Source organism: Amblyomma mixtum, chromosome 4 (genome assembly GCF_055824585.1).
Source record: "Amblyomma mixtum isolate Tamu chromosome 4, ASM5582458v1, whole genome shotgun sequence".
Lineage (NCBI taxonomy): Eukaryota > Metazoa > Arthropoda > Arachnida > Ixodida > Ixodidae > Amblyomma > Amblyomma mixtum.
The window spans coordinates 119926233-119950243 of NC_143015.1; the positions used below are offsets into that span (position 1 = coordinate 119926233).

Below are 24011 nucleotides of genomic sequence, written 5' to 3' on the forward strand. Positions count from 1 at the left end.
AACTTCGCCGAATTTAAGATTTCTACACCGCAGAAAATCCTTAGCTATGCCGTAGCGCAGAGCTCCAGATTAATTCGGACCGCATGAAGGGTGCACTGACCGTGGCGACATCCTGAGTGGTGATTGCGTCGATAGCCTGCAGAAGGTCATCCTGGCGCCACGGCTGACCAGTGCGTGACACGTGCACGCCCATCTCCACAGCCACGTTGGAGTGGTCCTCCCGGCCGTACAGCACCGATGCCTTCAGCTTCTGCCTACATCACAGCAAAAGATATTAACAGAAATAAAAATGGGACAAAACGCTAAAGACGAAGGCCAAGAAAGGATTAAGATGCCACAAGCGCTCAGATCCCGCTACAACGAAATATACAGGAGCCACAAAAAATTTCGCTGAAGCGGAAACTTCGATCACAGACTGAACTACTGAACAGTTCATGAGCGTTTGTTTTAGTGATGCAAAACTATCGAAAAAGTGACTATCGATAGTATCGATAGTTTTTTGGAAACTATCGATAGCGTAAAAAAACTATCGATAGTATTATCAATAGTATTACTATCGATAGTATTACTATCGATAGTGTGGCTATCGATAGTATTACTAGTGATAGTACCGCTATTGAAGTAAAACTGTCGATGGTACGACTATTGCATAGGCCACGAAAACGGGCGAGTCCTGTCGTTACTCAGACCATCACCTCCACACCACACACTCAGGAAGCCAAGTTTAGGACGCAGTGGGTACGCATGGTTGATTTTATAGAATCAATAGTACTATAAATACGAAGTAGTATTGACACGGTTATCGATATTACTATCAACAAAATTAATGATAGTACTATCGATAGTAATAACTATCCATAGTACTATCGATACAGTGCTATCGACAGTGCTATTGATGGTAAAAAAAGACTATCGATAGTTCAAAAGTGACTCAACTATCGATAGTACTATCAATAGTTTTGCATCACTAGTTAGTTTCCCGAAAACCTGCCAGTTTTGGTCTTTTGCATTTCAAAAACGGCACCCTGGCGCGATTTTCGTGAGGCTCCAGAGATCCTGGTCAATGGACACATCATGCAACGAAAACGCACCTGCTGCATTTGCTATCAAAACTAACATTTATTTTTGCATGCGTTATAAAATTGTCCCTGTGAGAGTCCGTACCAAGAGGGCTAGGCACACACGCACCTCAATACTGAAGTTTCAGACCACTTGCCAGAAATGTGGTTGCTGCGATACTTTGAAGACGTTTTGCAATAGAGTGCGCCCCAGCCAGCATCAGGCTTCTTGCGACTATGCCGGGAAACAGCGGATCGTTGCGTGCCGCTTGCTCGGTGTTACTAGGCCTAATGCGTGCTGCAACAAAGCCTTAGAAACAGCGCTTTGGAACTAGGCATCGCTGATCATAAAACATATTGTGACGAAGACGAAGCTGGCAGTGGCGCGGGACGGAGCACCCGCGCTAGGCCAGCGGCCATTAAATCATCTCATAGCCATGGTTCACCACGTCTCATTCTTCGGCTGGCCGCCGCGTAACAATATAACTTTCACTGGTGTCCATCAACTTCACACTGAAATCAATGCAGAACTGATTTCTATTATGCCTTCATCAGCGAAGCAAACAAAAAAAGCCGAAAACCGCCTTGCACCAACAGCTACTCTCGGCTCGGAGTTCGAGCTGTCGCAGGCAGTCATGTGCCACATCACAGGGCGTGTCAGCTGCGAAAGTGCAGACTCACTTCAGCACCCGTTTTTGATGAAACGAGATACGGGCATAGGGATGTAAAAAGAGAACAAAAAAAAGTCTTCTTACTTGGAAAAATTTGATGAAGCACAACTTAGTTCCAAAAATTATTCGTTGTGGGGGGCAAACAACTTCATTGACTAGTATGGTTTGCTGATGGGTTATTTAGAAATACAACTGAAGTTTAGAAGTACTCACAACTGGCTTTAGTTAGAAATTTTTAATTAAGTTTAATCAAATTGTTTTAGCCCTAGAATATATCTGGGCATGTTTTGACTGCGAATATACACAATCTATACTATAACACTTCACAGGTGATGAATTACAGCTAGACAAAGTAGAACAATAACGCACTGCAGGTGAGAGAATAATCAACAGACTGACATAAACAAACACACACAGGTAGCTAAAACGGAGTCGTTTAGCACTCCTTCGTTGACTGCGACAGTGTTGAGACCTATACTTTCTGCTCTTATCAGACAGAGCATCCAAACATCCTACTCATTATCATCAAAGCCATCCAGCCATGACCAAATCTTGACTGGACCAAGAGAAACGTTTCTGTATATATTATGCAAAAGATAGCCAGTCAGCCATGCTTTAAAGAAAAAACAAAATTACCTGCGGTTCAACTACTGCTGAACCTGGTTAGAGGACAAAAGCTATGGCATACTAGGGCAATTATAAGGGCGGCTTGGCATCTGTAACGTTGAGTGCTGGTCAAATGTTTAGGGGAAAACCCCCAAGGTGGAGTAGATTTGTAATGAGGCAGTAATTACTCATTGACGTTCACCCAAGCACAGCCATACGGCTACAAAGGAAAGCTATACAGCTTTCTCAGAAACTTCGCAGTTAAAGAAAAATTCGTCCTGGTCCGGGGTTCGAACCCAGGACCACCGCTTCACCGGAGCAGTTGCTCTACCAATTGAGCTAACCGGGACGGCAGGCTTATGGTAAGGCGAGAGCGAATTGATCAATAACTCGAAGTGGGACAGTGTTGGTCAACTGTTTAGGGGAAACCACCAAGGTGGAGTAGATTTGTAATAAGGGAGTAATTACTCATTGATTACTCAGTAGGGAGTAATTATTCAGTAATAAACTCATGGCTGCGCTTGGGTGGACGTCAATGAGTAATTACTCCCTTATTATAACGTTGAGTGCGTTCCAGACACTGCATAGGCAACGAGCCCAGGCAGGTGGCAGTCAACGGTTGATCGCAAGAGTTTGCTCACCCAGTGAACGCTGCGGCCTATTGCAGCAGTGCCACGTGTCTGCTGCATGCAGCCCACATCTCTCTTCAGAGGTCCACCGACCCAGGGAGCCAGTTAGGCGCACTTCCTTTCCATAAAATTACTGGAGTCTAAAATGCTGTCGATGACCCCAATCAACAGACTGACCCCAACGCTGACTGCCTATGGCTTCAGTGCTGCGTTTCTGCCACAACCTTGTCAATGCCAATTACACATTGTCACTACCACCACACAGAGGTGTCCACTGTCCCAGAAGGCCAGTTACGCGTCTTTCCTTTGCTTTCCAAGCTGCTGTGCTCCATCGGTTTCATAGCTTAAAGGGACTATGAAATAAATTTATCAAGATTACGTAAAGATAGGCAATCCATCACTCGTCACCCCAGCGCAAGAATTTTTGCGCCAGCATCAATAACAACGAAGTTATAGACGATTAAAAATCACGCTCCTCCTCTACCCCCTCAACTCGTACGCACGGGGCACCATAAAAAAATAAAGAAAACAGCTCCGGGACTGGGCACCGCCCATGAATACGTCATTGGCTGACGTTCGGTTTACGACTTCCGGTTGTCGCACTCCCGAGGAGCAGCGTGCGTCGGCAGCGTCTCTCCGGTCTCTGCGCTTTCTTGGCTCCCGAACTCGCGACAGAAAGAGGCGGCAGAGGTAAATTGAAAACATATGCGCGAAGGCAATGCCCTGGATCGCGCTTGCCCAAGGGGGGCGCGCGGCGGCTCGAGCAGATGATTTTCACCGCTACCGGAAGTGTGCCCGTGACGTCGTAGCTGCCGCGGCTCGAGCGAATGACAGCATGTGGCGGCCTGCCGACGTCATGGGACTAGTGACGTCTGTTTCCCTGATTTTGGTTCCAAAATGGCTCTCTACGAAGACACCAAACGGCCCGCGAATTTTAAAAAACACCATTTTTAAAAATTCATAATAAATTGCCGGCTCAGTTCCGAAGACTCATACTTGGTGTCAATGCTTCTGAGCATCACTTCTAACATTTACAAGCGGCTTTTAATTCTTTGCATGGTCCCTTTAAAGGGCGACTAAGGAGTCCACTGTCCCAGGGGGCTAGTTATGCACCTTTCCATTCAAAGCTCAAGGTCATTTGAAGATCGTAACAAACCGTACTTACTTGGCATCTTGGACATCTTTGTCAGCCAGCTTCTGGGACACCGTCCGCACTTGGCCCAGGACTGCCTTGGTTAGCTGCGCAGCACAGAGTTGTCTCCGGTTTTATTGTGGCACAAAGTGCAGAGTTTCACGCTGGGCCACTTCTGTGCCAAGCCTAGCTGGGCTTAAAGGGGCTGCGAAAGACTGCTTGGGGGGATACTGGCTATACTTCAGGTGGATTCTTAATGTCACACAGACGCTGACTTAAAAAGAATGACAGGAATCGATGCACAGGAACGGGGGTTATTCAATGAAGAAATTTCAAAGTACAAGCAAACAAAACGCTGCCCTCAACTCGATTTTGGCGGGGCTTCCCACTCCTATTTCGCTCTCCCAATGACGGCACCTGGCGCAACCAATCAAAAGAGCCTGCCAGAGCACGTCGCGGAAGTTTGCACTCCATGGTTGCCTGCTTTCTGTAACTCGTTCTTGCTGAGACTGGCAGCGTCGTTTCCACGACAGAGCCCCTGGTGGTGTATTTTTATTTTACTTGGTTTGCAGGGCTTTTATCTAAGACAAAGAAGTTGTTTTTGTTGATCTAATATAAAACGCAGACAGGTGACAAAATTTCTCTCTATTTATTCACACAATTTGCAGTATATTTACTGTTTGTCCGACCATCAAGCTCGCTCCAGGTGATGTCATATCCGCTGCTAGAACCCGCCACTGTGTGGGGACACCATCACAGCCATGAATTTGTTTTTGGGAGGACATTAAAATATTAAAAAACGGAATATACGTGGTATTACCGACGCTAATAGCACCATTGTAACTCACTGTAAGCGATCAACAGGCAAAACAGTCAACTAAGAATGTGTTTCTGGGCCCCTTTAAAAAAAAGCCAATGTCTATGGCGCCTGCGTAACTACGCTGTTTCCGTGCACAGTGGAGGCAGGCATTCTTTGCCCGCATATTTGTCCCGGCAGAACAAAAACACACCTTCCAAATAAATGCTGCAATCAGGTACTGACTTTCTGGGATGGAAATGCTCAATGACAATTACATACCTGCCAACTCTCCCGAATTGCCTGGGGGAATTTCGACCGACTACGTCCTTATTTCTTCCGAAAACTGCCCTCAACAATGTTGGGAACACATTTGTTAGCATGTGCTTGTTATCTGGTCAAAGCCAACGAGACTGCATCAGCTGACAAATTCAGAGTTATTCAACCTTTTATGACCAGCTTTCCTGTGAGCAATTTTAGAAAAGAAGCGAGGTGTGAAAATTTGTTTTTCCGAATTTAATATTGTGTTTCCGGTGCTGATCACATGGTGCGGGAGGCGTTACGCTAAATTTTCTCTTACTGTAGAGATTTCATTTCCTCGTGATTGTTGGGACGTGTAGCGAGAAAGTGAAAGGCAGGTGCACCCTCACGTAGGAGCGATACTATCTTGCACTGCTAAAGATAGGCATCATTGACGCATGCATGCAGCCCCATTCATTTGGGGAACGACAAAATTGGCGGTTCTGTCGCACAAGTTAGAATGCGCAGTTAGGACAGCAGGTCTCGGTTGTTGCATGTACTGTCTGTGAAATAGCCCTCTTTCGGAAGTGGCGAACGAATTGTCTCTGGATGCTCACTGCTGTTCCTGCCTCGGGAAACAGCAGCCCTCTCAAGGTTAAACATTAAATATTGCAGGTTTCGGCAGGTGGACAGTCCTTTCGTGACTTAGGTGGAAGTTGATGAAGACGACGTGCAAGGCACAGCGCACGAATGTGCTGCAGTTTAAAGGGCAGCTGCAGCTCATTTTTGAGAATTTCGCGATATTCAAGGATTCACATCTACGCAGGCTGTAGGTAAAGCATGCCAAGTGTTTTTGCACCAGCATTTACAATAGTGACGTAATCAACGATCGAAATTTGCGCTTCTCCTCAATGCACCGGAGTAGTGCAGGAAAACTCAGCGTGACGTCGCGGAGGGTATGATTTCAAATTACCGCTGGCATCAGCCACACCCTGCCCCGATGTTGGACACTGCCAAACAACTCTAGGCAGGGTTCGCCTTCGGTGGCGTCAGTTTTTTTCCTTCAAAGCAGGCATTTGTGCGTTGGAAATGTACAGATACCTTCGATGACATCATCATGCGCTTCCCACTTGGCGTTATGCGCTGCGGAGAAGCTTGAAGGCCGTCCGGATTTTAATCGAAGATTACTTCACTATTTTAAGGGCTAGCCCAAAAAGACTTCGCATGCTTTACCTCCAAGTTTCACACATTCGACCCTCTTAAGCTCGTTGATTTCTAAAACCTATGCAGTGTCCCTTTAACACGAGGTGCAAACAAATGCTCTTGTGCAGTAGCCAGAGAAGAAGATCTGTTTGCACCGCCGTGGGTTCAAAACCCAGATGTGGCAATATTTATTTATCTCTCCAGGTTCGCCACGGTCACCCTCATTCAAAGTCTCGTTCATTTCCCGCATTGCGTGACTAACTTGAGAGGCACATGCCGGCATTTTCCAGGTTATGAGGCCAAAAGTTTTTATTGCGAAAGCAATGCTACTTGCACTTTCACGCCTTTGCCGTGCCGCGGCGGTGACCACCATTGACCTTCATTTGACCTTGATTGCATCAGATTGGATTAGATTGCATTGGATTAGATTACATTGGATTGGATAGGAGTGGATTGGAATGGATTGGTTTGGATTTGATTGGATTGCATAACCGATGCATCACCACAAGTCTAACCACAAGCACCACCACCAGCTACACTACCAGCTGAACCATGGCGTAGCTACGGATATTGCTTTCGCAATTACCGGGCTTAACCAAGCTAATCCACAGCGATTTTTTCGCACTAAAAAATAAATGAACGGGCACTGGACGTCGCTGGGGTGTAGCTTCACACTGTAAAACTCCTGTTGGTAGAGAGCAAGCACTTGTAACAATTTCTTCCAGAACACCTAGTGTAAGAAATTTCCGAAGTGAGAGCAGTTGTGTGTGGCAAAGTCGCTCTTATCCCCTTCCTCTACGATTTCGACATCGGCAGCACAGACAAAGTGTTCAGCAGACACTGGACACAATTAAAGCGCATGAAAAAAGTCCTGGACTGATGGGGGGGAAATGTGACAACGTTCGTCTTCCACTCTCTTCCGACTGTGCAAAATGTGTGGGCAGTTTAACGATGCACCTCTGCATTAGCTAATTCACTTTTGCACGGAGGGTTCTTTGGGACACTAGGAGGCGCTTCCTCACCTGGTCCATATCGTCTGGGTGTCCGGCCAGCGCCACGCCGAAGAGGCCTGTGTCGGTGTAGTTGATGTTCAACGCCGTGGCCTGCAAGCACATTCAGCTTCCTTCACAAGGCATCCAAACTGAACGGCTTAACACAGCAAGTGGGCACAAGCGTGCACTGTTAGGGATGCAATCACAGGGATTTGCAGCGCTGCGAACAAACGCATGTAAGCGCCACCTTTCGTCCTTCTGTCGTCACCAATGGGACAGAGTGCTGGCAGTGCAGTATTTGTGAAATCCCTTTTTTGACCTCACTAGAATGCCACGTGAAAGAAAAACAAAAAGAGACCAGAAATGCATGCAGTGTGCGCACTGTGCCCCGATGGCCACACAATGCTTCGGCATGGTAATCTAGCCTCAAATTTCTCAACATTTTTCCACGGTAGGACTGCCACACTGCATTTCAGCCACCAACCTTTTGATCTACGCCACCTGCAGTCGGTTCATTCCCGACGAGTCCAGCCTGCGGAAGCTTCTCAGTGATCAACACCGACATCATGCCCAGCAAGTTGCCCAACTGTGCGATATGCTTATCCAGCAGATCTGGACTTTCTCACAGTCAGTTTTACGACCTACCCAACATATTAGGAGCCATTCTGGCCAAAGCAGAATTTCGTTGCAGTTGGCGTTAAAGAAAAGATTCATCATCATCATCATCATCAGCCTGACTACTACCACTGCAGGGCAAAGGCCTCTCCCATGTCTCTCCAATTAACCTTGTCCTTCGCCAGTTGCCGCCACTGTATCCCCGCAAACTTCTTAATCTCATCGGCCCACCTAACTTTCCGCCGTCCCCTGCTACATTTGCCTTCTCTTGGAATCCACTCCATTACCCTTAAGGACCAATGATTATCTTGCTTTCGCATTACATGCCCTGCCCAAGCCCATTTCTTCCTCTTGATTTCAACTACGATATCATTAACCCATGTTTGCTCTCTCACCCACTCCGCCAGCTTCCGACCTCTTAACGTTACACCTATCATTTTCCTTTCCATAGCTCGCTGCGTTGTTCTTAACTTAAGCTGAACCCTCTTTGTTAGCCTCCAAGTTTCTGCCCCATAGGTGAGTACCGGTAAGAAAAGATTAAGAACCACAAACCTGATACTAACTGCTTACCACTTAAAGGGGACAAATTAAAGCTGGCCTGTATTGACAGATTCTAATGCATTCTAATAAGAACTCCTATAACCTAGGAAAGGTCCACGAACAAAATACATGTATCGCTAGCATTGGTTGTTTTCGCAAGCAAACTGCAGTGCGTCGCGGCTGTTTGTCTGACCTGAATCTCTGAGGCTAGGCTACACCACCTTTCATTCAAACAGTGATGACAGAGTTAGAAGGGTCAGGGTTCGGTCTAGTGGGTAGTCAACATGAGGATCCATAGCGCACAGAATTGAAGGGACACAACACAAGCGCTAAACTTCCACTGAACGATCTTTATTTGGCGCGGACAACATTATAAAGATCACGTAAGGTACAGATGACTAACTTGACAAGACTTGACAAGACAAGATAACCATTGTTAGGCATCTGTACCTGTACCTTACGTGACTTTTATAAGGTTGTCCGCGCCAAATAAAGATCGTTCAGCGGAAGTTTAGCGCTTGTGTTGTGTCCCTTCAATTTTGTGCGCTATGGATCCTCATGATCACAGAGTCCTTTTCATTCTTGATGGCCCGAGTTTGAATCGGGAGGTAGAAAATAGCCAGACAGCACAGCCAGAAACATTCCCCCCAGAAATGGGCTGCACTCACAGCGAAGGGCTTCTGGGTGGCCCTGGCAGCCGCCTCCCCCAGCTTGGTGGCCTGGCTCTCACTGTAGGGCAGCCGGGGACCCATGCCTAGCAGGTGAGCGAACACGCCCAGCGCCAGACACTCCTTGGCGTTCTTGACACCCGCACCTTCCACCACAACGGCGGCGTCCACAAACTCACCCGGCGACTCCAGACGGGTCTCGCCTGCAGCCAGAGGGGGAAGCCCCTTCAACAACTGCCCCCTGGTCCCCTATCTGCAAGCCCCTCAACAAAATCAGGGGGCACTTTGTTGACCTAAAAGACGGTGAGGCGAAAGCCTTAAGCGTGGTGTTGCTGCTTGTGTCACTGATGTGTGGTTAAGGTGTTAAGCTTCACCTCTAAGAGCGGAACGCGACAGCATCTTGCAACGCTGCCAGGGAGTCCACTGAACGCCATCGCCCGTTGGGCTCTATGCCTTGCTAGTCGGTAAATTGGTTTTTGAGCAAAGGAAATGTATCTGTCTCTCATATCTCGGTGGACACCTAAACCTCTCTCCTCATAACGGGAAGGGAGGAAGATGGGAATGAACGAAGGCACCATATTCACTAGACACGCCTTTGCTTATTCCAAACCATTGAGCTGGCATGGCGGAGTGGTAGCGTGCTCATCTCGCACTCCGGAGACTGGGGTTCAATTCCCGAGCTCGGCCAATTTCCTACTCGGTTTTATTTATTTATCTGGTGAGACTAGAGAGGTTAATTAGGCTAATTGGTTAAGTAAGCAATTAACTAAACTCAGTCCCACTTACTTGGAGCATCACTATACGATCCCTTTAATTGGTTGCGTGGTTACTAGCCAAAGTACAATTGGCCCCGTTTGAAATTCGCGCACTGTGACGTCACGACCGTTTCGACCAACTGAAAAGCGTGACATTTCTGTCGACAACCCCTGCTTACAACACCTTAAAAGTTCCAATACAGTGACTTTCTTACACTGACAGCTGGTACTAAGTTGGTACTAACTTCAACCACTTAAAAGGGGGGACCCTGGTCTTGAAAAAAAATTTTTTATTAATGAAGTCACAGTTATGAAATTTTCAGGCCCCATGTATTTTTGTGCGCTGATTCTAGATATGCCATTTAATTTCGTGTAAAACAGTTCCTTGAGCACTTGCGCAGTTTTTATGCAAGTATTTTGGGAAAAGTTTTGCAGAAAATTTGCTGCGGGAAACTCGCTGAAATGCATGCCATTGGGTTCTCTTGACACCAAGGAATACAATAAAGGTAAAATTATCATCCTGGCTATCATAGAACTCGAGTTATAGAGTTTTGAAGTTGTCGCTTCAGAATTGAGAAGAAAAGTGCGTATTCCTGTTTCTGAAGTGGCAGCTTCAGTACCCTATAACTCAAGTTCTATGATAGCCAAGATGATAATTTTACCCTTATTGCATTCCTTGGTGTCAAGAGAACCCAATGGCATGCATTTCAGCGAGTTTCCAGCAGCAAATTTTCTTCAAAACTTTTCCCAAAGTACTTGCATAAAAATTGCACAAGTGCTCAGGGAATTGTTTTACACGAAATTAAATGACATATCTAGAATCAGCACAAAAAGATACATGTGGCCTGAAAATTTCATTACTATATCTAGATTAATAATGTTTTATTTTCAAGACCAGGGTCCCCCCATATCTGTTGCAGTGACAATGGCCGAATCTTTTCAAGAAGGCCCGTCCCGACCACAGTGGGCGTACCTGTGCCAAACTTGCTGGGCAGGAACTCTGCACCAGGGTCAGTGGACAGCTCGAGGGTCTTGAGCGCGTCGCTCACCCGCTTGCAGTCGGCACCCACCGCGGCAACCACAGCACGGGGTGCAGTCACATGCCTCTTCACGAACTGGGACAGCTGCACGCAAGGAATGTGAGAGACGACACTCATCATAGAAGGCAGCATCAAGGCCCGCAGCCAGGACCTCAAAGCGGTCAAGTTCCTGAAATGGCACCTCAATTCATTCGGGTGTTAAAGGTGCACAGAAGAGGAATCTGAACTCGTCTTTTTGCCGCGGGAACACGATCTACACGTTCCGAGCATTCTTAGAAACTTCGATTTATTGCCCTGTGTGGCCGATTTCCCTAATTAAATCGAATTAACGTCCGGATCCCGCCTTTCTTCTTTAATTCTCCCTCGTACGGTGGGCGGAGTCGACCAACGCGTGGAGTGCCTTGCAGCCAGCTCCGTGGAGGCTTTGCTTTCGCTTTATTTTGTTTTTTAGGTTTCCGTGAATAAATAGTTTCATTCGCAGATAATATAGCCGCAAAATAAGCCCACAGAAATAAAAATACGCGCGGACTGTTTGCTTCTGCGGACTACTACGTATTACTCCGCCGATGGCAGAGCGGCAAGCCGACGCGGGACTGGCTGAAAGGCACTCCATGCGTTGGTCGACTCCGCCCACCGTACAAGGGAGAATTAAAAAAAAAAAAGGCGGGAGCCGGACGTTAATTCGATTCGATTAGGAAAATCAGCCACACAGGGAAATAAATCGAAGTTTCTAAGAATGCTCGGAACGTGTGGATCAGGTTCCCGCGGCAAAAAGACGAGTTCAGATTCCTCTTAAGTGCACCTTTAAGTTCAACAGCCGGTATTCAGCTCGAAATCAACGTTATTTGGTGGCAAGTCAACTGGTAGGGTGCTAAGCCAACAACTTTTTATCACTGTTCCCCTACTTCTTTTCAAGACAGGGGTTTCTCCAGGCCCACACTCGGCTCAGGCATATGATTCAATAGCTGATAAGGGGACAGCAGAAGCGCTGCGGGAGTTACTGATGCAGCAGAAAAACTGAGCAAATAACTGCCACGGAGCAAAAACTTGGGCCTTTGGATGCTGTAGTTATACTGAGCAAGACGAAAAGCATGACTCATAGATTCTTGTTCAAGTTTAGTGGAACGGTGGGATCAGGAAACTATACAAGTGATTTCCCGCACTGCAACTACGACCAAGGCGTCTGCAGGGCTTCTGCAGAAGGATTTGAAATGCGGTCAGAAAGGCAGAAGAAATTTAAAAAATCAGTCTGCCTGGTAGCAGTGAGCCAGTAGGCGTCTAGTCGCTGGAACCTTTTCCTCATTAAAATTCCTTTCTCTCTCTCTCTCAAGCACTATTTCCCTGATAAATTTTTCCTCTTACTGCAGCAGTTAAAAGAACTTTCATTGCGCTTGCCCTCGACTCATGATCGCTGCATCCAACAACCTGCAGAGCTGCTTCACTGCGTCTCCTAATGTTCTTTGAGGGGTCAAAGCATTTTAAAAATTACTACTTTAACCTGTATTTCGACTGTTTCAGAGCTGCTGCCCCAAAATGTTCTAAGAAATACCCGTATATCCATGTTCAGATGTCTGAAGAGTGTCGAGGGGGAGGCGTCAGGTAAATAACAGGATGATCATCGGAGCTTCAAAAGTTTGATGTGGAATATATACCATGTGGGTCGTTCCATGTCCAGGTCTACCAAAACACAGTGTGTCCACAAATTCACCTCTCGTTGGCCAGTTTACAATTCTAACATAGTAATATGTGTCGGACATGGAACAAATCACTAATATATAAGAAGTACTTGAAGCTGGGCTTGTTGGTGCGTATTCGTGAAAGACATGAGAGCGCAAAACGGCAACATGGACGAGTTCCCGCTTACATGCGGCAAGGTGTACGTTGGACAAACCGGACAGTGTCTTAATGAGAGCCTGCTTGAACACAAGAATTCATTGAACAAGAGAGGCCATCTTCCAGACCACTGCCAAGCCTGCTCGAAAGAGAAGCGTATAGCGTGCAAGCCTCGACTATCTGACTGCAAAGTGCTATTGAAAAGCCGAGGCAGGACAGAACGTGAGCTTGTGGAAGCCTTCTATATCAAGAAGCGAGGTGATAGTTGCATTAGTGACACGTCAGCTGTTCTTTGCCACAGTGAAATGCTATTTCTTGATGCATATCTGTGAGAGGTGAATGTCTTCGATTAAGAGCATGGATAAGGGCAAAGGCTATATAAACGTTCTTCCTTGAATAAATCCTGCTGAAAGCAGTGCTTGTCCTGTTCCCTTACTCGTCCGTGTTGCCGTTTTGCGCTCTCATGTCTTTCACTAATATATAGTTTCTTGACCCGCTTTCCGACACACGCAGACATGGAAAAACGAACTTTGACCAGGAGTGTAGTAACGCTGTGTTGAGTGTTACTGCGCTCAACATTCTGTCTGCGTCTGGAGGAACAAACTCGGGCCAGAAGGATTCTTTGGCAAGCAGCACTAGATGGGATAGGCCCTGCAAATTCCCAGACCTTGATCTAGCCAGCTGCGTCTCGGAGGTGCTCTGTCGACCGACTTGTTGAGGTTCAAGGCGTGCGCAGAGCATATCCCGCAAAGATCTTGAGGCAAGTGCTAGTTGGGCGCAAAGGTTTTTGAAGCGCAACAATCTGTCCATCTGCCGAAGGACAACAATGTGTCTCACGGATATGAAGGTAAGCCTCTGACTTTTCACAAGCATGTGATCACAGTGCCGCAGCGAAACCAACACAACTTACGGCAAACTGGCTAAGCAGATCAAACTCCGGTGTGGTACAGCTGCCAAGAAAGCCGACTTTAAGGGGAGCAAAAGTGTCACTGTGCATACAACTGGTGCAGAGGCTGTGACGGGTGGAAGGTGCCGCGTATCTTCAAGTGCAAAAGGCTTCCTAACGAGCAGTTTCCTCGAGGCCTGATCATCCGTGCGCGAGAAAAGGGACAGATGAATGACACCCTCATGTCCGACTGGATTCAGACAACAAGCGGCCCGGTGCCATGCTTTTAAAAAAGCCCCTGCCTGTGTTCAATACCTTCTATGGGCATTTGACTCACAAGGTCAAGGAAGAGCTCTGTGTGAAGCAAAAGTGGACATGGCGGTGATTCCAAGGGGGCTCAATGGTATGTTACAGCCCCTGGACGTAAGCGTGAATAGGCCAGTGACGGATGCATTCCGTCGGTGCAACACATGAAAAGACGCCCCTGGTGACTGTTGCCAAGTGGATGGCGAGTGCATGGGACTCCGTTTCTTCAGACATCACTTTCAAGAGTTTCAAAGTGACAGGAATTTCGAGTGAACCTGACGGCACTGAGATCGAACTTGTCTTTGAAGAGCATGCATCCGAGGGAACGGACCAGCTAGCTTCCAGCTCCAACGACACCGACAGTGACCGAGCAAAAACCTAAAGCTGGAATGAAGGCTTTTCCAAACCTTTGCATACAGCCGCAGTAAGTTTTATTTTGCAACGCGAAGCGTTTTTTTTAATTCGTGCGTGGGAACTACCTTCAAAATTCACACCCAAATTAAAAAAAAAAGGTGCCGCCCTTACACCAATTTATACAGCACAAAAAAAAAAAAAAACCTGCGGAGCACAGCAGAAGGTGAATGCAATCTTCATGCCAGAAAAACTGAGAAACGAATTCATCCCCTCCTTTTTTTTACAGCGAAAGCTTTATATGAAGCCCAACTCGCGAGAATTCTGCATCATCAACATTCGCTCACATGACCGGTCATGTCATCGTGTGAACTGCCAAGTGCGTCCATGTGCGAGCAACTCTGCAACATGAAATTCAGGTTTGAGAAGGCTCACTGCCTCCCTTTGGGAGCCCATTCGCACTAACCACTGTGAGACCCACAGCGTCCAAATTAGCGAGCAACGTCATAGACATAGATGTGCGTTGGCCAGGACCTCATTAATTCGGACTTCAAGGGAGTGGAAAAAACGACGGAAATATCAAACGCCGCCCCCCCCCCCCCCCCCCCCCCCCCCCCCCCTCAAAACTGCCTGAAACAGTGCGCATGAAAATTTTTTTGGTGAGAAAGTGGACAATTGTCTCTTTTTAAGAAGAAAACTGTGTGACAACAGCAATTTCTCGCAGTTCCATCAAATGTTTTAATTTCTGCACGCTATCAGGAGTGGCGGAGGCAGGGGTGGTATTCTGCCGGTGTCGCGTTTTGCGACATGTCGCATATGGGCGGGGCCTAAAAAAGTGCGTACAGATGCTCGAAGAAACGGAAAAAGCCGCCGGCACTTTCGTCTGCGGTGCATTCATTCACTCCGAGAAGCGACAATTTACCACTGCTGATCCACTAGCAGCAGTAGTTTCGTATCTTTGATAGCAAGAATATTTGCCATCACATGACGTCTAATGTTCAAAAAAACATTTACAAATTTAATATAAACTCGCTTTACTTCATTTAAGTCTATAAAACACCGCAAAAAAGCTCCAAATCTATTTTTCTTTCGTTCCGGACGGTTGTGCTAGGTTTCGGCTGCGTTTCGGGCAGTTGCAGACGGTAGCAGTGTAGCTGGAGGTCCCATTAGGCTTGCGCGCTCCAGAATGGAGAGCGTATCTAAAGAACTAGGCTGAATTGCAGCTTAAACTTTATCGTCGAAGCAAGGTAAGTCATAGCGAAAAGCAACAACACCAGTAGTTGCCGGTAAACATGCCGACCGGAATCGCAAGGACTGCTGAATTGGCTGAAGCGGGCGGCTCTCGCTTGAAAGGACGTCGCCATGTTTTCACGCCAAGGGCGCAAAAGCCGCAACTGCCGATTGCGTTCGTACGCTAACGGTAGCCCGTCGCCCGCGCGAATCGCTTCAGCGCATTCCGTTGTTTGACTAAGCGTAGTAAATTGGGGCGACGTCACGATGACGTAGCAGGAAGGCGGGTCCGTGTCGTCACGCCGCCGTCACCGCGGCTCGAGCCAATCAGCGAAGAGCGAATGCGACATGTCGCAAAAGGCAACACCGGGAGAATACCACCCCAGAACTGCTCTACAATAGCAAGGGTCTCTGCGACTTCTTTCATGTGTCCAAAACGGTAGCAGTGGAGCTTCTTCTTGTGTGGTGTGAGGCTTCCCCGCACAAACTAAGAACCACATGTGACGAGCGCGGAGTTTTGGCGCAATTGAAGAACGGAAATACCATGAGGATGGAAGCACGCATTGGTACCAGAGTGGCAAGATGCCTTCGTAAAACAAACAAAAAAAGATCAGCAACTAGGTGATCGTCATACCAAACGGTGTGTGGCTTGGCTGGCTTGCTGATAAGTGCAGCTGATAGCCGCCGTTGCCGCGAGTTGCCGATGACTGGCGACGAGGCTCCGAAAACAAAACTATGCGGCCGGACTCTCTCTCGGCCCATCGACGGGAACCTGCCTACCGTCAACACACCTACCTTTGTGTGGGAAAAAAATTAAAATGCCATTCAGGCCTAAGGACGAACATCTGGACGATCGCCTGTTAAGCACGCTATATCTCGACACGGTGCGCCTCCGGGTGAATTAACCAATGTGAGCCCCACGGTGTCCGAATAAACGAGCTTCCACCACGATAGACTTGCATGGGCGTTTGGCGGGACTCCGGCAGCAGTCCGCATTTCTGAAATAACGGGGGCTGAATAAATGAGGTTTTACTCTAGCAGCGCTACCTCTCGCACGTTTTCAGTTTCAGAACGGAAGGTGGTTTCTGGCCCAGCACTGGTTTCCGGATGATGAGATGACAGTAGCAACATGTGTCTCGAAAACTGACTTCAGTTCCGTTCCTGGCATGTCTTCAGTCCAAATTAACCAATGCGCTCGCGATTTCACTCTAAATTAACGAGTGTGTGGTGCCATTGACTTATGTACAGGTTCCGTCAAAAGTTCCAAGGCCACAGGGTTTGCTTTTGAGCAGCATAGTCGGGCTGTTGTGATACCCTCGAAGCTCAAAATATCTGTAGAGAATAGAAGAAGGATCGTTCTACCATCTGAGAACCTCTATAACTCTATCGGAATCTTAAGTGTTAGGATATACCGATGAAAAGCGGACCATGTGGCCTGGGAACTTCTGACGGACCCTGTACATTTCTGGCGGGAGGGAGGCCGAAATACCCGAATTAAAGGGGGCCGAATTAAAGAGGTTTGCCTGTATCCAGATTTCTGAATTAATGAGCTTTTACAGTCGCATGAATTAATGAGAATTCACCACTTGCCTTGTTGTGGGAGTGGCGTCCAACCAGGAAGTCGTTGATGTAGAGCGAGTTGGCCAGGCCACCACGAAAGGCAGCCGCATGCAGTGCCTCCATAAGCACTGCAGGGAAACAGAAACACTGCTGCACTGCAATTGTATGAACTCCAGCGACGGAAGATTTACGCACAAGAGTGAACATCTGCACCCGTGCTTCCTTCCAAATGCTTTCTACCTTCATTGATTCGAGAGTGTTGCCATAAGAAAAACTTGACCTCAAGGTTGAACTCTTCAAACTAGGCAACGTTCTTCTGTGTTACAAGCTAAAGAAATATATACACTCACATATGTCAGCAGACTGCGTACTCAACTGCGTACAGAGCGGCTCAGCAAAATTAGAAATAAACCCTGTCTAAGCCCTTTTGGTAAGTACAGTTCACACACCTAATCTGTGAAATTACATTCACTTCAGGACACCAATTATTATCCAGGACAGCAGCTTGGGCATGTTGGTTACTCATTTGTGACGGAACAGCGCAAAACACTGGGACAAGAGACAAGCGCTGACTTACAACTGATTTTTATTTCGAACACTGCTTCTTATACCTTCTTCACACCCTCAAAACACATGCGTCACAACCATATCGTTCAAGCGTCCTAAACCTAAGACAAATAATCAGAGAGATTTGTAATCACATTTTTAACATGCCGAATTCTTTCTTTGTTAAAGCAACAGACGGCGTGCTGACACAATCGTCGCGCAGCCTCGCTATCGAAGCTGCCTCGATTATTTCACGGACTAACTGGTCTTTGTGATTAGCCATGGCTCTACATTTTTGGAAATCAGGTGCACAAGTTGTTGAAGGGCAATCTCTGCAATGAATGTTAAAAATGTGATTATAAATCTCTCCGATTATTTGTCTTAGGTTTAGGACGCTTGAACGATATGGTTGTGACGCATGTGTTTTGAGGGTGTGAAGAAGGTATAAGAAGCAGTGTTTCTTTGAAATAAAAATCAGTTGTAAGTCAGCGCTTGTCTCTTGTCTGGGTGTTTTGTGCTGTTCCGTCACAAACCTATTATTATGCAAGACAAGCTGCCATGATGGAGCATGTCAAATATGCACTGCGCTTCTAGAGGCCGGAGTACGTGGTGTGTTACGGAGCCAGGTCGGCGCTCCCTTGACGTCGAAAAATACACCCATTGCTGCAGACTAGAAGCGGCGGCTGATGCCTGCTTGTGCTGGCCACCATGTAGTGACTAGGGCAAGGATCATGGAAATAAATGCTGCATCAAACTGGGCACTGCTTTTTGAAGAGAACACGGATCGACATGGCTGCATTTCCTCCCTGCAGCTGTACAAAGCCGCTGGTATCTGCAGAGTTGCAATTTTAACAAGACGTTTCTAGAGATTTCAAGAGGTTTCTAGAGATTTCTAGTTAGCGTGTCAGAAACTCTAGGCATTTTCTCTAGGGGACTCACCGGCCTCACGATTCTGTCGGAAAATGGCCAGCTCCTTGTAGAGGTGGGGTGCAATATCGTCCACCTCCCAGTGCTTGAAGGCCGGCAGGAAAGCCACCTCGGAGGCAAACTTGAACGCCACGTGGCTGCACGTGTCAGACGAAAAACAGCCCCCTTCTTCACCTGACATCCTTAAAAGCACCTCCACCGTGCCTTGGATTTTGCACCATAAAGCTACAGCGTCAACAAACACTACAATGCGAAACCACCAAAAGTAACCATGGAGAAAGAAATAAAAATCCAGAAACTGTCTACCGCAGAAGCATCGTCGCGTAGTACCACTACTGACACGCTAAAGCTTGCCATCATGGCCCGAGTCTGTGACCTTCGGCTGAATCACATGACAGGGTCAACAGAAAGAAAGTGCACTGAAATTAAACTGCAGTATTCCCTTCAAGCGCAGTAGTGTTTACAAGTTACAAGGAACAGAAGTACGACATTCAAAATGCCCCACTCCACAGAGACCATAGTATTATCACAACCCAGCGCACTCAGCTGCCGAGCACAAGGCAAGCTCGGCTGCAGCTTCGCCGTTCCTATGGGGTCAACATGCAAGAGTACGATGCCAGAGCACATCAGAGCCCCTGTGCCACAACTGCATCATGGGTAAAAGAAAGCACGACAATCCTCACTGTCTCCGGTGCAGAGCAGTGTCTTTATTAGACTCAATGTCCAGCTGGAGTAAACTTGACACAGTGAAATCTGGCACGCAACAATTGCCTTCATTTAGGGGGCTGCGAATATTGACATTTCCAAATAAGTATGAAACCCATGACTGGCACTGGCATCTAAAAATAGAATGACATGTAGTAAAAACAAATTAGGACTTAAATGCCCCTATCAACCAAACATGCAGGAAGCCAAGAGTCACAGAAACCAAGCAGCATAGGGGAATTTTTTCTCCTTTTTTTTCAATTACTGATGTTGATCAACAGGAGATTAATCATGTAATTAAGTTATTTGTGCCATATCCCCTCAAGCTGCCTGAAAAAAAAAATAGTGCCAAAAAAATTACACGGTGAAGCCCATCAGTGATGACTCGGTGATGACTTCAAATGATCACCTAACTCGTGACACCTAGTGCTAGTGGTCCTCCAATCATTGGAGTCACCATGAAATAGGAGGAATTTTTAACTCAATCACTCGGCTCACAAGTGACACTTCAACATCGGGAGCCCCATGCAAGACTCCAAAAGTGGGTTCTCTCACATTCCACCCCTGACCAAAACATGCTGGAAGAGTTGTGAAGGCGACAGGATGGGCACCATTGGCGTGCATGTGCAACACATTATGGAAGGATAGAAACAAACAAACAAACAAAAATGCACTGCGATTTCGAAGCGAATGGTTGGCCATATTGTTCTCGTCACGTGTGATAAGTGGGAAAGCCCACTTGCAAAACTTGGCTTGAGGCTCAAGCCTATCAGCGTCCGAATGTGACCGGTGCACACAATAAACGACAGGGACGCCTTTGTAGTGTCTTCCCGACGCTTTAAGCTCGGTCTTCAGACAATTTACCCAGACATTGCGGTTTCACCACACTCAGATTTATGAAAGCTGGCACAGTATTCAATCCCTGCTCAATATACAAAACAATTTCTAAATACTTTTCTTGAATGAAACATGAGTTGAACAACACACATATTCAATTTGTATTCGAAATATTGAATATTCGCGTGCCTGGGCAACAAAATAAATGCGAGACTCACATGTCATCCCGGTTGCATTCCAGCAGGTAGATGAGGTGGTCTCTTGTGGTGCAGGCCCTGCGAGGAATGACAACAGTTTCACGTGCCTGGTGTCACAACGAAACAACAGGCATAGAAAAAATTGCAGGCAACACTCCGCGGGTATGACGCGATGCCATAATGGGTTAACTGATGCCCATATATCTCAACTCTACACTAATAGATCCCTGAGAGTCATCTTACCATCCCTAGCGATGCGCCACTGCCTTGCAATCGCAGGTGTTGCTACCAGTGGGGCTTGTGCCAATCACTAGCTTAGCTGCCATCTGCTGCGGTGGGCAGTTTGCACACAACCCAGTGGGCAGGCTGTGATAGCACCACAATGCCACGTGACCTAGGTGGCCTACCTGATTGCTTTTTGGGGGATTTTTTTGCTCACAATGCTGTCGCCAAGGACGCCAGATTTTATGCACAGCGGGAGTTTTAAAGGCCGGTTCACATGCAAGCGAATGAGCGACTGCGCACTGCGTCGCAGCAAAAATTTCCAACTTGGAACCTCACCGCTGCGACGACTCAAAAACAGGCTTTTGCACAGCGGCCACTAGTTTTTTCACTCGCACGTGAGATAGGCTTAAAGCTTCCGCATCAGAAGGGAAGCCTTGCATGCATACGCACGAATAGGTCAATACAGTCCCCCCCCCCACTACTAACTATGTTCTCATCCCATCAGTCTAACTGACCTCAAGTTTTAAAAGCAAGGAGAGGTGAAACCAGAGAGAGAGAGCCCCAGAATAAGGGGTACAACTGGAACGTTAAGATGATTTATTAGTGACTACAGTTAACCAAGGTCGAGTGAGCCTTAAATTACGTTGTTAAATACCGTATATACGCGTGTAATGGCCACATTCATGTAATAGCTGCACCCCTAACTTTCTAAAAAAAAAAGCCATAAAAAAAATTATTTCAAAATACCCCCGCATAAGCTGTACCAATGGTTTCAGAAAGTTCAGGACCTTTTCTTTTTACCGACAGCGACATGCAAAAATTATGGACAGCATAATACTAAAGCCAAGAATAGCCAACAACAGCCAGTGGCAATGCCTGCACGCGCTTCTCGTTTTATCTCGTTCGCCAGTCACATGCAATCTCCGAATTTAAATGTATCCATCCTCTTTGTTTCTGTGCTCGTGTGTTTGCAAGTTCGCTGCTACCATCGCTTCAGGATGGGGAAATACATGAGCTATACCACTCACTTTAAGCTCTAAATGGGGGACTTCGCAAAAGAAGATGGAAAAAGAGTGGCTGGATGAAAGTTGTATACAACGATGGTGCTCCCAAGAGGATGTGCTCAGGAAAACAAACACGTGGAGGCGAGGGAAGCAGAGCATATTGCCAGGGATAGAAGATATGTGACGGATAAATGGCTTCACAATCTGCATGTTGCCAAAAAATGAAACCCTGCTCCTTCAGTGTAATAACGGCATGAGAGGCACTACCAACAGGAAGACTGTGGCTCTGACCCAGCAATAGGTAATGGACAAGAATTAATACTGTATTTTACCAAATGTGCATAAAAAGACCCCAGCCCTTCCGGAAAAAAGAACACTTAAACTTTTCTTAGGCAGAGAAGACCAGGCATCTCTCAGGTTTCCCAACCAAATCCACTTTTCCAGACATGCCCTTTAGAGTAGGTACAATGCAGTACGATTCCCACTCGACCACTGTTTTCTTTTCAACAAACATGTAGGTTGTGGGGGTCCACTCCTGGCCAGCAGTTAAGCCAATGCAGCGGTTGCTCTTTCCGGGCTTCCTCAAGGCTCATTTTGTACAGAGTGACACTACTGTCTGTCTGCCGACCAGGCCCTCACGTCACGTGACCTCTCTCGACCAATCCCGCCAAGGCAAGCCACCCGCTTTTGCCAAGAATGGGACGCCTATCGCATCACCTGAAGTAATACGAGGGATGATTGGGCATGACAGTGGCACACTCACGTCAGGTTGCCGCCAACATATTCAATGTTCTTGGTGATGGCGAACTTGGAGTGGCTTTTTGTGGCCTGGAAAAGAGATCACAGCAGGCCAGCACTTAGCGCATGTGAAAAACTGACCGTGCCACAGCAAGGACTGAACATCACAGTGTTCCAGCCTAACAACGAGCACAAAGTGTATTTTTTCAAACCGAGCTGCATGCGTTTCACTACTGCATCTAAAATGCATGCCCATCAGTCATTTTTCTCTACTGTAATTCACAGGGATGGAAGCATGGCAGATTTACCAGTCCAGCGGCATTGCGAAGGGTGTGGGTGATTCCGAGGTTGGAGCCATCCTCGTAGCGGGCGCCGGCCTTCACCACGATAGCCAACCGTGTGACTGGCGAGTAGTTCTCAAGCGTGGTCACCACGAGGCCATTGGGCAGCGTGGTAGTCTGCAATGCAAGGTTCAAGCGCACTATGGAGGGCACAGAGACATGCGACAAAGGTCCCCTGGTGCACTGCAACCATATGCAGCGCTGCACTGACAAGAGGCACAGCACTAATTACTTTGTTTCTTTGCTCATTACAGCTGCCTAGTGTATTTTATTTTGCCCTGGACCGTATTGGCAAATATTTTTTTTTATGTACTGCCTTGTACGTTTCAAAATGAAGAATGCTTTGGCTCTGATGTTCATACAACATGCGCACAACTGCGTGCGCTGTCAAGTAAAAGTTGAACATGACCGAGATCCCCAGCCATCGATACGGGCACTTTTGATTACACGTGCGTCAAAGAATTTACAAGGCAGCTTTCCAAAAGAACACTTAAAATGAAATGAATACACTTCTCAGAAAACGACTGAGAATTTTAAGCTGCATCTCAGTTAATCCTTTAGGACTAACCCAGTCAGCTCGCATTTTTTTCTCCTCTGAATGAGCAAGCAGAGAAGCACACCAGGCCTCAAATTACGCAAGCGGAGCTGTCCAAATGAGCAAGGCCTGCACCGGACGCAATCCTTTGCTCCAAAGAAACAGCACACACCATCGTCTGAACCTCCTGTTCATGCTTCAAAACACTACAGCCCAAGCCACACATGGAGAGCAACCACGTACTTCAACATCCTGCCTGGGGAGGGACTCGAGCTTGGTCTGTGATGCGGCCTTGGGGGCAGCCTGCGCTGAGAAGGCTCGCACCTGCACGCACAAAAGTACGAGAGAATGGTGTGAGAAAACATCTTAAATAAATGGGAAGAATAAAGAAGGAATTTGCTACACGCCTCCCATGTTCAGTTCTCATCTTAAAAAATCAGTTTCTGTATTATGCCCAGGACAACATCCACATCAGTTACTCCCTCAGTTTGTGCGTTTGTTCATTCATTCCTGACTGCTGCTCCTACTTTTATGTCAAGCGCTCTTCTTGCACAATCCCAAGTACGTGAAATCACCGCCAAGAATGCGTGCTGCCGGTCATGATAACAGAAGCATTTTCAGCTTAAGGTGAGGGCCAAGACCCATTTTAGCACGCTCTGGGTGCACACACAGCTTTACCCAGAACAAGCAGCTGAATAAACTCAATGGGCACTTCGGTGTGGTGAGGCCGCAGCAAATTCTCGTACAGCAAGTACTTCCAAGCAAATGTGCCACAGTAGTGTTTCGTTTTTAATTTCAAGTGCTATGTCCCCCACTTAAACTAACGATACCAACTAAAATCCATT

At 47.1% G+C, this 24011-nt stretch overlaps 1 protein-coding gene across 1 annotated transcript in view; it reads right to left on the reverse strand.

Annotated features, from left to right (window-relative positions):
- The window catches only part of UQCR-C2 (Ubiquinol-cytochrome c reductase core protein 2), a 29354-nt gene that overhangs the window by 2795 nt on the left and 2548 nt on the right, over positions 1-24011 (reverse strand). Inside the window, exons 2-12 of the mRNA XM_089587914.1 lie at positions 23410-23490; positions 22599-22748; positions 22316-22380; positions 20345-20401; positions 18597-18721; positions 17142-17239; positions 10879-11029; positions 9151-9353; positions 7358-7438; positions 4130-4203; positions 101-254 (exon numbers count right to left, since the gene is read on the reverse strand). Coding sequence (XP_089444040.1) covers positions 101-254; positions 4130-4203; positions 7358-7438; positions 9151-9353; positions 10879-11029; positions 17142-17239; positions 18597-18721; positions 20345-20401; positions 22316-22380; positions 22599-22748; positions 23410-23490 — 1239 coding nt within the window. The remainder of the gene's footprint in view (positions 1-100; positions 255-4129; positions 4204-7357; positions 7439-9150; positions 9354-10878; positions 11030-17141; positions 17240-18596; positions 18722-20344; positions 20402-22315; positions 22381-22598; positions 22749-23409; positions 23491-24011) is intronic.